The 12,684-nt window shown below is 47.4% G+C and overlaps 1 protein-coding gene across 2 annotated transcripts in view; it reads right to left on the minus strand.

Annotated features, from left to right (window-relative positions):
* Nucleotides 1-12,684, minus strand: part of STAB2 (stabilin 2) — a 145,236-nt gene that overhangs the window by 39,857 nt on the left and 92,695 nt on the right. For both annotated transcript variants that reach the window (XM_073900389.1, XM_073900388.1), the window contains exons 39-44: nucleotides 12,472-12,567; nucleotides 8,866-8,911; nucleotides 7,904-7,980; nucleotides 5,300-5,425; nucleotides 3,392-3,465; nucleotides 1,678-1,749 (exon numbers count right to left, since the gene is read on the minus strand). In XM_073900389.1, coding sequence (XP_073756490.1) covers nucleotides 1,678-1,749; nucleotides 3,392-3,465; nucleotides 5,300-5,425; nucleotides 7,904-7,980; nucleotides 8,866-8,911; nucleotides 12,472-12,567 — 491 coding nt within the window. The remainder of the gene's footprint in view (nucleotides 1-1,677; nucleotides 1,750-3,391; nucleotides 3,466-5,299; nucleotides 5,426-7,903; nucleotides 7,981-8,865; nucleotides 8,912-12,471; nucleotides 12,568-12,684) is intronic.

A 12,684-nucleotide genomic window follows, 5' to 3' on the forward strand; every position in this document is an offset into this window, starting at 1 on the left:
CATTTACCTTCTCTCTCCCTGGAGAAGACACGTCACTCCTTCATTCCTCCCTGCAACTCTCAACCCCTGGCCCTCACTCCCAGCAGACGAGCTCACCTCATACCTTATGGAGAAAATAGACACAGGAACCAGCCCATCTCCCTGCCCTGACGCCCACCACCTGCCTGGGCCTGGTCACCAACTCTACTTCCCTTATTTAACAAATAAACTGACAACTGACTGACCAGTCCCTTACACACCAAGTGTCCGTCTCTTCCCCCCGCCCAGTGTAAACTCTTGAAGGGAAGAGACTTTGCCGCTTGGTCACTGACGAACTCCCAGTGCCTAAAATGGTGCCTGGTATCTAGGGAATGCCCATCGACCTAGGTGTGTGTCATCCTGTATGAGGTCTCCCACCAGATAGGTAGGAATTTGAGTGGTCTTTATCTTCGCAGGACTCACAATTTAGTTAGAATGGTCAGACACAGACATTTTCAAGCTAATTCACACTAAGGGCCATGAATGTAACTGGCTGACTAACAGACTGATTGACTAACTACCCACCTGATTAACTGCCTGACTCACCAACTAACCAACTACCTGCCTGCCTACCTACCACTGCCCCTGCTCCTCCTGGAGGCTCAGCTGTGAGCTCTGGGTCCCTTTCCCCTCATCTACTCCTGTGCCTTCCTCCTGTAACAATCCACCTTCCCTCCCTCAGTACCAGTTTCCTTCTCTCTATTGGATCATACTCATCAGCAGAAAAACATGCTTTAATACCACTCAAGTATTAAAGTAAGAAACAAACTTCCCTTCTTCTTGAAAAGAATCCAGTGGGTGATGGCAGTCATGGGTGCAGGGGCCATGAGTTAATGACTCTTGTACCTGAGTCCCAGGTGTGTGTGTGTTCATTGCGTGAGTTGCCAAGACAAGGTGGCCATTAAAAAACAGACAGACAGATGGAGAGGATCACTGAAGAATGGCTGTGGAAATAAAGCTGGCCGTGGGTCCGGTCCTAACAGTTCCATATCCCAGCACCCCACTTTCTGCAATCACTTTACGTGGGGACGTGTTCCCCTGAGGGATTTGCCAGACTAACACAAGGGGACAGTCAGGATGGAGCTTGGAGAGGAAGGGCTTTACTTATGTGGCATCTGTGCTGTTCTCATGCCCACGGCTGGAGTCTGGTGATATGGAGAAGGGAAGGAAGAGGCAGAGACTGGTCCTCCTCTGGGGCTTGCTGCCTCGTGGGAGGAACAAGCACCCGAAAAGTGATCCAGGGCACAGCCTTTGAGTAAGACAGACATGGGTTCAAGTTCTGACTAGGCTGGGTGCTTGCTCTATATCCAAAAGGTCTGCCCATGCCCTAAGTCCTGATGTCTCTGAGTGTGACCTTGTTTAGAGAGTCCTTGCAGATATAAATAAGGATCTTGCGATGAGAGCATCCTAGATGAAGCAGGTGGAGTCCACAGGAGTCCTTACTAGAGGAGAAGATGCCTACATAGAGGTGAAGGCCATGTGAAGACAGAGACAGAGAATGGAGTTTCTCCAACTACAACTGGAACATGAGGGAGAGATGAGCCTCACGGCCCAGAAGCCTCTCTGAAGGAGGCTCCTCTGTGTGCCATGCCCCGGAAGGGGGGTCAGAGGCACCCCAGGCCTGTCCACTGAGGGCACCGGCCCCAGAACCATACTCACGGTTAAGCAGGTGTTGATGAGTGTGCAGACCTTCCCGTCTCCAGTGTATTTGGGCAAACAGTTACAGACTGCCTGTCCAGGAGGGGAAGGAAATAGGTTATTTCACAGGGAGATTCTGCTGGCTCTCGGGTACCAATTCTGTAATGGTAACAGTAATGCCACAAGAGTCTATATTTGGTATTGGTAAGCTCCTTCCTAGAATGATAATTGGCATTTTACATTTTAGCACACTTCACATTAGCACTGGGATTGCCTACATAGCCTGACTTTGCTGCCAAGAGACTTAATTTTTTTAAAACACTGTTACCTTAGTTGGTCCCTTGCCTCCTTGGCACTCACTTCATTTGTCACCTTGGTTGGTAAAGCCTCAGTGGCAAGAAAGCTAAGCTACGGCCCACTCGCATCTATACTGCGTTCTTGCGCATCTCCACCCACGCTCCGCCCGAGGTGCCCGCGCTGGGAGCTGCTGGAGGACAGCTTTGGAGTCACGTGGGTGGCACATGGGAAAACAATCCATCAGACCCACTGGCCAAGGAAGTCAGTGGGGGCTTGAAGTTGAGGGAGGGGACACTGTCTGCAGGAAGCTGGGACTGTCTACTTCACCCTCATTTCCCTGGCGCTCTGCATGGGAGTGAGTGGGGCTGAAACCCAGCTCCGCTCTAGTTACCAAGCCGTGCACCCAGAAGAAAGGGCACCTGCTCCTAATGTGTCCACCAGAGGCGGCTTTTCCGGTCTCATGTCTACTTGTTGGAACCGGAACTGGTTGGCAGGGTGAGCCAGGGTCCAACGGCAGGTGTTCACTCCTCTGCCTCTTCCTTCATTATGGGCCCAGACCTCGGCCCCAAGCCTTTATCAAGACACCCCCAGCCGCCCCTCCTGGGCTAACGTCCTGTCTCAGCCATCAACCCTGTGTCCCTCTCACTGCCTTCTAGGTCTGGAGGAGGGTTTGTAGAGGCCCTGAGCAGTACAACATTTCTAGGTTTTCCTTATTCCATAAGTGGTTTAAAATAAGAACTCAGTGGCAAGAGCTGAACCCCCAACTATGTCTAATTGTGCTGGGTTTTTCCAAGGCTGTATGTGCAAACACACACACACTTCTTTAAAATAAGTGTGTTTTTTTTCTTATTTTTGGGCACTTGAGGCACCTGCTTGTTCTGCCCAATGGGATACCTGGCACTGAGGTCTGGGGCTCAACAAGGTCCCTAGAACATTCCCTGGGGACTTCACTTCATCATCCAGTTTCTGATACAGGTAACTTTCTCGTTACGCTAGTTTCGGCTGCAAGGTTCGCCATGTTAGGGAATGAACGACTGATAGAGGGCCCAAGAACACAATCTTCTGCTGTGGCACATGGATTTCAGGGCCTCAAGCCAAAGAGAAAGTGTGGGATTCTGGACGTCAGAAAGCCGAAAGAAAGGAGAGCATTGTTGGAAACTTTCCAGGTGCAACTTTCCATGTTGTGTTGGCAGCCGTCTATGTCTCCCCACACAGGAAGCCCCTTCTCCCAAGAACCCTTTGGCCCCTCACCCCTGCCAGTTCTCATTCCCACAGAATGGCCTCTTGGGGAATTCGTTCAGAATTTCCCCCTACGGTGTTTGCTTCTGCGGCTGGCATCCGCAGGTCTGTTCTCAGCTCCTGCCCCTCAGGCCTGGGTCTGAAGACCCAGGAATTTGCCCTTAGGAAAACTGAGGGCCTGGGAGAGGGGGAAGCTCACCTGGTTGGGTCCCGTCTGTGTGCACTCTGCGTTCTTGTGACAGCCACCATTGTTCTCCAAACATGGGTTGATCTCTTTAAAACAAAAAGCCAATACGTGGCATGAAAATCAAGCCTCATTTCCAAGTAAAGACATCTTGAGGAAGGAGGCAGGATGGCTAACTGAACAAGGGGAGCAGATGTCCAAGTGTGATTCAGTTTTCCGACAACTCTGAGGCAGAAGTAACCCAAAAGGGAAGGTCCCAGATTTTTTTCTCAAAGTCACCTCCTCTGGGATGGGACTGTGCCAGCAGAGGCAGAGTCTGTGGGCTTGCGTCTGTCCCTCTCCTGAATGAATATGAGCATTTTCAGCCAAGGACTTGAAATAATACAGAATCTCGGAGTCCAATCCAACATGCTACGAAGGAAGAAATTTCGGAATTAAAAATTCACTTGTAACTATCCCAATATAATTTCTTCAGGGGAGAATCGTCAATAGATTCTCCATCTAGGAGGACACTTTGATGAGGAACAGGATCTTTGCTGGGTGTTCAAGGTTCTCCCCATTGACTGCTTCTTAGTAGCACTGGGGAAAAAGCAACAGTACCGTGGAGAAATCAGATAGCACCTTGATGAAGTGGTCAAAATTCACATCACAGATGAGAGGCGGCTGGAAATCATGAGCCTCTGGTGTGATATCCTGAGCAGGATGTATTATCGCTCCTGTGATGTCAGGTCTGGAATGCTTCATCTCAATATAATCATGAACAAACATCAGATAAACCCCAAATGAAGGACATGCAATGAAAAACAAAGTTGGGGAGGTGGACTGTCTTCTTCCAAAATGCCAATGTCATAAAAGACAAAGCAAGGCTGGAGAATCATCCCCGATTCAAGGAGACTAAAGAGACATGGCGGCCAAATAAGATGCCCATCCCTAACCTGGATCCTGCACTAGAGGAAAAAATGCCAAAACAGGACATTATGTTATGGGGTCAGGGGACAAAATTAGAATACAAATGGCAATTAGACAAACGTATCATATCAGTAGTAAATTGACTGAAGTTGCTAACTGCTGCGGGTATGCAAGAATTCACACTTATTCTCAAATATGCCGAAGCATTTAAGGGTAAAGGGAATATCATATACATTATAGTTTACTATAGGGTAAAGGGAATATCATATACGTTACTAGTTTACTCTCAAATGGTTTAGGAAAAATGTGTACAGACATAGAGAGGGCAAATGATAAAGCAAATGGAGCGATACATTAACAATAGTGAATCCAGGTAAGAAGCAAGTGGGCCCGCTTTTGCACTATTCTTGTAGTGCTTCTGTGCGAATATTTTTTTTGTTTTACAACTAAAATGTTAGAAGTCAGACAACTACTACGACACACCTTTATAGAGTAGAACAGTGTGTAGCCATAAAGATAATGATTTGGAGGTACACTTATTTTCAGAGAGAGTTGTTCTTCCATATGGCTAGGCATAGTAAATATTATGTATCATAACAGAATTTTCATTCAAAGAAGTATGTATCTACATAGCAAACTGGAGCGATAGGACAATAGGAAGGGTGGTTATTTCCAGAATATTCTCTCCCAGCATATATGCATTCTCTAATTTTCCTACAGGCAGAATGTGCTATTGTGTAAAAAAAAAATTAAGTGTTAAAAAATTCAGTCACCACTATAATGTTTAACTGGAACAAGTCTCTCCCTTTTCTCCTTCCCAGGTGATTTTTTGCCGTCACACACCTTCATCCCGCTGCGATCACATTTTCCCACCCTGATGCCTTCCTGCCCAGATACACTTAAAGATGACTCCAGCAGTGGCAGGTCCTGATAACAGGACCACTGGCCAGGACTCTGATTCTTGAACCGTGGCCACTGGACAGTGAGGGACCTACCGAGGCAGACAGTACCTACCGAGGCACACGATGCCATCGCCCGTGTGGCCTGCCTGGCACACACACCGCCGGCTCCCGGGGGTGGTTCTCCTGCAGTCAGCCCTGGCAGAGCAACCCCCATTGCTGGTCTCACAGGCATTAATGGCTGTAGGAGAGAGGAGGGACGCCACGTAGAGCAGGAGGGAGAGGGGGAAGAAAACCAGTGACGAGAGGCGCCCGGGTGGCTCAGTCGTTAAGCGTCTGCCTTCAGCTCGGGTCATGATCCCAGGGTCCTGGGATCGAGCCCCGCATCGGGCTCCCTGCTCCGCGGGAAGCCTGCTTCTCCCTCTCCCACTCCCCCTGCTTGTGTTCCCTCTCTCGTTATCTCTCTGTCAAATAAATAAATAAAACCTTTAAAAAACAAAACAAACAAAAAAAAAACCAGTGACGCACTTTTACTTGAGTGAGAAATGGAAGATACCTCAAAATGTCAGGCACTGGATTCAATATGAATAGTTCAAAAGAACGCAAAGTACCAGAGGTCGTCCCCGGTGAATTCTACCAAACATTTAAAGAAGGATAAATAGCAAATTTTCACAAACTCTTCCAAAAACTGGAAGAGGGGAGAAAACTTCCCAATTCGTTGTATGAGGTCAGTATCACCCTGCTACCAAAGCCAGACAGAGCCAGCACAGGAAAATTACAGACCAATATCCTCTGCAAATATAAACACAAGCACCCTCAAGAAAATACTTGTAAATCAAATTCGGCAATATATAAAAAGAATTACATGCCATCACCAAGTGGGAATTTTGAGGAATGCAAGGTGGTTTATTTATTTATTTTTAAAAATATTTTATTTATTTATTTGAGAGAGAGAGAATGAGCAGTGTGTGTGGGGGAGACGCAGAGGCAGAGGGAGAAGCAGGCTCCCACAGAGCAAGGAGCCCAGTGCTGGACTCGATCCCAGGACACTGGGATCATGACCCGAGCCGAAGGTAGAGCTTAACCGACTGAGCCACCCAGGCATCCCTGCAAGGTGGTTTAACGTTTAAAAATCAATTAATGTACTATTGCATATCAATAGAATTAAAGACAAAACCACATGATCATCTCAATAGAAGGAACAAAAGCATTTGATAAAATTCCATGCCTTTAATAATAAAAACTCAACAGGCAAGGAATAAAAGGAAACTTCCTTAACCTGATAAAGGACATCTATACATGGAATAGAATTGAGAGTCCAGAAATAAACCCATATATCTAAGGTCAACTGGTTTTCCACAAAGACGCCAACACATTTCAATGGGGGAAAGATTAATCTCTTCAACAAATGATACTGAGACAATTGGATCTTCACATACAAAAACATGAACTTGGACCTCGGCCTCACAACATGTACTCAAATTAATTCAAAGTCGATCAAAGACCCAGATCCACTTGGAGTCCCACGCTGTGACCTTGGACAAGCCACTTAGTTAATATGAACCTTGGGGTCCACCTATTGAGTTTTGTTTATAGGTTTAGAGACTCCCATCTGATCATGTATATGAAAGTGTTATAGAAATGTTGGCTGTTCTCCTATTAACTTGTGTCTTCTGCTTTTACAGTTTTTCCTAAAAACAGAGGGCAAGAGAAACGTTATAGTTATTGTCTATTCCCAGTTGTTTTCCCTGGCATACTGAGCACATCCTACTGCAGGAAACATCTGGGGCCTGGGTCAGGGTGCCTCCATGCTGGGAGAATCCGCAGGGTGAGATGGTCTAGAAAGCAGGCTGGTAGGGTCATTGTCCAGCTCCACTATAATCTGGACCGAAGCCTGCCTGGACAAGGGGCATAAGAGAAAAATGATGCTAAGCGTTTCCATTTTTCTAGCACCAAATGTGTGGTGGGCCCCGTAAGAATATGAGCTTGCTTTTATTGAGTATGCTCTGTGCCAGCGCTGTTCTGCGCACCTCACGGCGATTAATCCAGGTTATTACCCAACGGTTCAGTGAGGGAGATTCTCTTACTACCTACAACTTACAGATAAAAAAAAAAAAAATGATGCAAAGATCAGTCAAGCAGCTTTCCCAAGGTAGCACAAATGATAAGAACTTAGACTCGAACCCAGGAAAGTCTGATGCCGGGGCTACTTTAAACTGCTGTCTCATTCTGCCATTGTACAGACAGGTCATTTCATCCCCAAACCACTCGGCAGGGGACACAGTTTTTTGTTTACTTCATAAGCGAGCTGAGGGGGCTCAGAACAGGTAAAAGACCCACCCAAAGCCACATGGGTAGGAGGAGGAAGAACCAGGATTCAAGCCCCTGGCCCACTCCAGAGTCCCCACGCCTGGGCCACACCCTGGGTCAATCAGTCCAGTGTTTTTAAAGTTCTCCAGGTGATTTCAATTGCGGTCAAGGCCGTGAACTGCTGTTGGGAGAAGAAAACCGGGGCAATCGACCCACCCATTCCTAAGCCAACACATGCCCGGTCCGTGAACAGTAGCTTTCTTGCCCCGGGGCCCAATCAGTGGTCCTGTTACATCCAGTTCACCCTCAGCGGCTGGTAGCGGCTGCCCAGCCGGTCTGCAGGAACACAGACCTCTCAACAGCTCGTGCTGTAGTCTTGTGTCCCCCAGCAGACCCCTTCCTCGCTTGCCTGTGCACGCTGTTCCATTCCCTTGGAATCCTGCTGCGCATTTGCACGAGGCTGTGCCGTCTGGATTGAGAAGGCAGCTGCAATGAGAAGGGGCAAGGGCTATTTGTGAAAGAAGAAAAACAACAACAACAACAACAAAAAAACACAAAACCACAAAAGAAAACAAAACACAAAAAACAAAAACCTTATAACACCACCCTCTTCATCCCCAGCACCCAGCTCCTGCTCCCATGTGGCACTCGAAGGTCTTACCCAAGTGTTGGAAGGAGAGGCCATTCCTAGCACGGCCCCGCCAGGGGCAGCTAAAACTGCAGGTGTGCCTATGCAGGCATCGGCCCAGGGATAGGCGGGGTAGCTACCAATCTTTAGAGAGCCACTTATGTATGTGGAGCTGTGCTTTGCACATTACTTTGTAGAACCTACACAATATCCAATAGCCCTAACAAGCCGATGTTATTAGTCCCATTTTATAGATGGAGAAACTGAGGCTTAGAAGCATAAAATAATTGACTCAAGGTCATGCAGACAATGAAAAGGACAGAGGCTGAGTTGAATTCAGATCTAAGCCCAGTTACTGGGCTAACTAATGAACCACGAAGCCCCTCTGGGAGTTAGCAGTATGAAGCTGAAGTCTGAACAAGTAAGGCTTGGCGGCGGGAGCAAGGTTGGATGAAGGTCAGGTGCACTGCCTATCCTTGGCTTCTTTGAAAGAGTCCCTGTGGCTTGAACTGAGGGTAACAACTGGCATTTTTGCCAACAGGCCAGGTAACTCAGGGGGCAGCTTGTTTAAAAGGCTGCATCTGGCAAGGTGATGGTGGCCTTTTCAGAGGGAATTTTCATTTCATATTTAATTTTATCCTAACTCTTCTGAAATGGTCTCAGGAAACGACTACCCCAAGGTGGACACTCTTAGGAAAGGACCCCCTTTGCATCACCCCCAAAGAAAGCTCCGAGGTACGCACTTGGCACTGGTGTGGCACATCCCATTGCAGTCGTCTTTTGTGATCTCTGAGAAAGAGAACCAATTGCTGGGTCAGTCCTTTCATACTAAACCTACCTCAAGAACTTTCTTTGAGTACTTGGTGGTAAGAAAAGATTGAATTCCTCAGAAGTAATGATATGCATCATGTGAACCATGTAAAACTCTGTGACCTCGTAAATCCTTTCTTTGCATGGGCTGCCAGGAAGCTCACAGCCAAACTGGAAGGTCAAATATACCGATGGAGTTGTCCACTGTGTGCCAGGCTCTGTGCCACACAGCAAAATCAGGGAGAGTAAAACAGTCTCTTCCCTCAGGGTCTGGATGTTGATGCATGTTCCTCACTAGGGCCTGATTTTTTACTTTCATTTATATTTCTTATGTTCCTTATTCTTTCTAGTTTTTCATCATTTTATTACGGAGTGATATAAACAAGCAAAACCTAATTATAACTAATATTAAACTTTTTTTTCTTTTGCATATGCAAAAATAATACAGGGCCAGGCAGGCACACAGCAGGTTCCTATTATCTATTAGCTCAATTCATTCCTAAATTTCCTGGAATAGCATAGGCTCTTGCCCTTGGATGCCCAGCTAACAGATATTTCCCAGCAGGGGAGGATCCAGAAAGAAATCATTAGAGATGAAGAAAGAGTATCCTTTGGGAAAGATGCTCGTGTTAAGAGCCTTTGGGATAATATCTCATTAGAGCTGGCCGAGTCACATGGAAAGTCCGGAAAGAGAGACTTGACCGTCAAAGCGGTCTGTTTTGTGTCAGAGGGAACAGTGAGAGGCTCCAGCAGGCTGGAATGGATGCAATGCGATTTTGTGCCTTTATGTATGCTCTTCCTTAAGCCTGGAAATCCCTTCCCTCTCCATTCTCTATCGACTGAAATCTCTATCGACTCCGTTCTCTGTCGACTGAAACTCAATCATCTTTTAGGTCCTCCTCTCTGAAATGAGCTCTAAACCTTTGAGCCAACTTCAGTGAGTAGGTAATGGCGACAGGCTGGGCTCTTTTGAGCAAGATGTGACGCCCCTGTCTGGCCTCAGTGATGTCTACCATGAGCTTGGGAGGGGGGTGTTTGCCCCAGATAGGGGGGTTCTCTTCCTCACTCTAGCCTAGAGGCTCTTTCCTCTGTGCTCTCGTACCACTAGTTTTTGAACACTATTGAACATTTATTTCCGCTTCTAGGCTGGAAGCTCCTTGTGCAGGGTGTGCACAGAGACCAGCCTGGAAAACTGGGGGAGGGCCAACTGGTGAAGAGCCTTGTACTCCACCCTGCTAAGCTGTTTCTCTTGCAGGCAATGAATTTTCTCCTGGAGGCAATGAAGAACCATAGCAGGTTGTCAGGTCCTGGGGAGGGGGTGGGAAATATGGTCTTACCTATGGTTACAGGCTGAATGTTTGTGTCCTCTTTCCCCCCCAAATCCATATGCTGAAACCTAATCTCCGGTGTGATGGTATTGGGGCTGGGCCTTTGGAGATGGTCAGGTCATAAAGGCAGAGTGCTCATGAATGGGATTGGTGCCTTTATAAAAGAGATCCCAGAGAGCACCCCGGCCTCTTCTGCCGTGTGAGGACACGAGAAATCGGCAGTCTGCAACCCAGAAGAGGATTCTTACCAGAACCAGACAGTGCTGGCACCTGCTCTCAGACTCCCAGCATCCAGAACTGTGAGAGAGAAATTTCTGTTGCTTCTAAGCCATCTCGTCTACAGTATTTGTTATAGCAGCCCAAACTAAGACATCTGTGTTTTGGAAAGTTCTCTCCAGCAGCAATGTGGAGGATGCAATTGGGAAAGGTGGGACAGGGGGCAGAGGGACAGATCACAAGTCTCTTGCCGAGGGCTGAGCAGCAGGAGGGGAGGTGGAGGTTAGAATAAGGTAGACATGCTAGTGAGGGAGTGAGGGAGCCGGAGTGGAAGGCGTGAAGGCCAAGCCGATGGTTTCTAGGTTGGGTAAGCAGGTGGGGGTAGGCTGGGTCTTTCTTCCCGGTAAGGAAAGCAGGAAGAGTGAGCCTGGAGGGCCATCCTTGGAGCACATTAAGAAACATCGGTGTAGGGGTGCCTGGGTGGTACAGTTGGTTAAGAGTCTGACTCTTGGTTTCGGCTCAGGTCATGATCTCAGGGTCCTTGGGGTGAGCCCTGTGTTGGGCTCTGTGCTTAGTGGGGAGTCTGCTTAAGTTTTTCTCTCCCTCTCCTTCTGCCCTTTCTGCCCTGCGTGCTCTCTCTCTCTCTCAAATAAATAAATCTTAAAGAAAAAAAGAAACATCAGTGCCATGGGGGGGGGGGCTGGGGGAAATGGGTCTGTTCAGATCCTGTTAGTGGGAAATTAAATGGATATATTCTCTGAAGGACAGCTTGGCAGTAAATAGCAAACCCTTCCCCCAAAGTGCCAACCTCTGACTCAGAAATCCTATCTCGAGAAATATTAGTGAATGAATTAGTTAGACAAATGCAAAAGATGTATATATGAGACATTCATTGCAGCATTATGATGACAATAGAAAATTGGTTTTAGAGAGTGTGGTATAGTCATATAATGGAATATTATATGAAAATTAAAAATGATATTTACCGATATTTATTCACATGGAAATATGTCCATGACATATTGTGAAGTGAAAAAGTAGGCTATAACACTATGCAGAGCGCAGTCTCAGCCACATACACCTAGAAAAAGGTTGGAAGGCTAATGTAAAATATTAATGATAGTTTGTTCCTGCTGTGGGAATGCATTTCTTATTTTTCTCTTTCTGCTTTTCTTTTCTTTTTTAAAAGATTTATTATTTGTTTGAGGGACAGAGAGAGAGAGAGTGAGCATGAGCAGGGGGAGGGGCAGAGAGGGAGAGGAAGAGAATGTCAAGCAGACTCCTCGCTGCTGGTGAGGGCCAAGCGGTGAAGGGCTCGATCTCACGACCCTGAGGTCATGACCTGAGCCGAAATCAGGAGTCGGATGCTCAGCCGACTGAGCCACCCAGGCGCCCCTGCTTTTCTTTATTTTGTGGCAACTTTTTGTGGCAAGTAGGAGCTACTCTGATTGCCAAAGGAGGTAATAAAGGTGTCATTTCTTTTTTCTTTTTAACGATTTTATTTATTGAGAGATAAGAGTGAGGGAGAGGGAGACAACAAGCGGTGGGGGGCAGAGGGAGAGGGAGAGACAGACTCCCTACTGAGCAGGGAGCCCGACGTGGGCCTCCATCCCAGAACCCCGAGATCATGACCTGAGCCGAAGGCAGACTTTTTTTTTTTTTGGTCCTTAAATATTTTATTTATTTATTTATTTGACAGAGAGAGACACAGCGAGAGAGGGAACACAAGCAGGGGGAGCAGGAGAGGGAGAAGCAGGCTTCCCGCGGAGCAGGGAGCCCGATGTGGGGCTCGATCCCAGTACCCTGGGATCATGACCTGAGCTGAAGGCAGACGCTTAACGACGGAGCCACTCAGGTGTCCCAAGGCAGACGCTTAATAGACTGAGCCACCCAGGTGCCCCCTAAAGGTGTCTTTCTATTTTAGGAAGACAGAAATGTAGCTGCTGGGAAGCGAGGCTAAGAACGCATCATAAGGACTGAGGGGCTTGCCCTTACCAGTGTCGCATCTCACTCCTCGCCAGCCAAGGTCGCAGTTGCAGGAACCGTCGCCTGAGGGTCCTTGGTTGCATCTCCCATGAACACAAGAACACACTAAGTGGAAAAGTGCCCATAAATTGTTAGCCCTCTGACCTGTGTTCCGGAACTCCTTACCATTTACTATGAAGAGGCACTTCGCATGAAGGGCACTTCATTCTCCCACCTGGTTCC

Source organism: Callorhinus ursinus, unplaced genomic scaffold (assembly GCF_003265705.2).
Source record: "Callorhinus ursinus isolate GAN/ISIS: 27379988/994484 unplaced genomic scaffold, GSC_fseal_2.0 scaffold14, whole genome shotgun sequence".
Taxonomy (NCBI): Eukaryota; Metazoa; Chordata; class Mammalia; order Carnivora; family Otariidae; genus Callorhinus; species Callorhinus ursinus.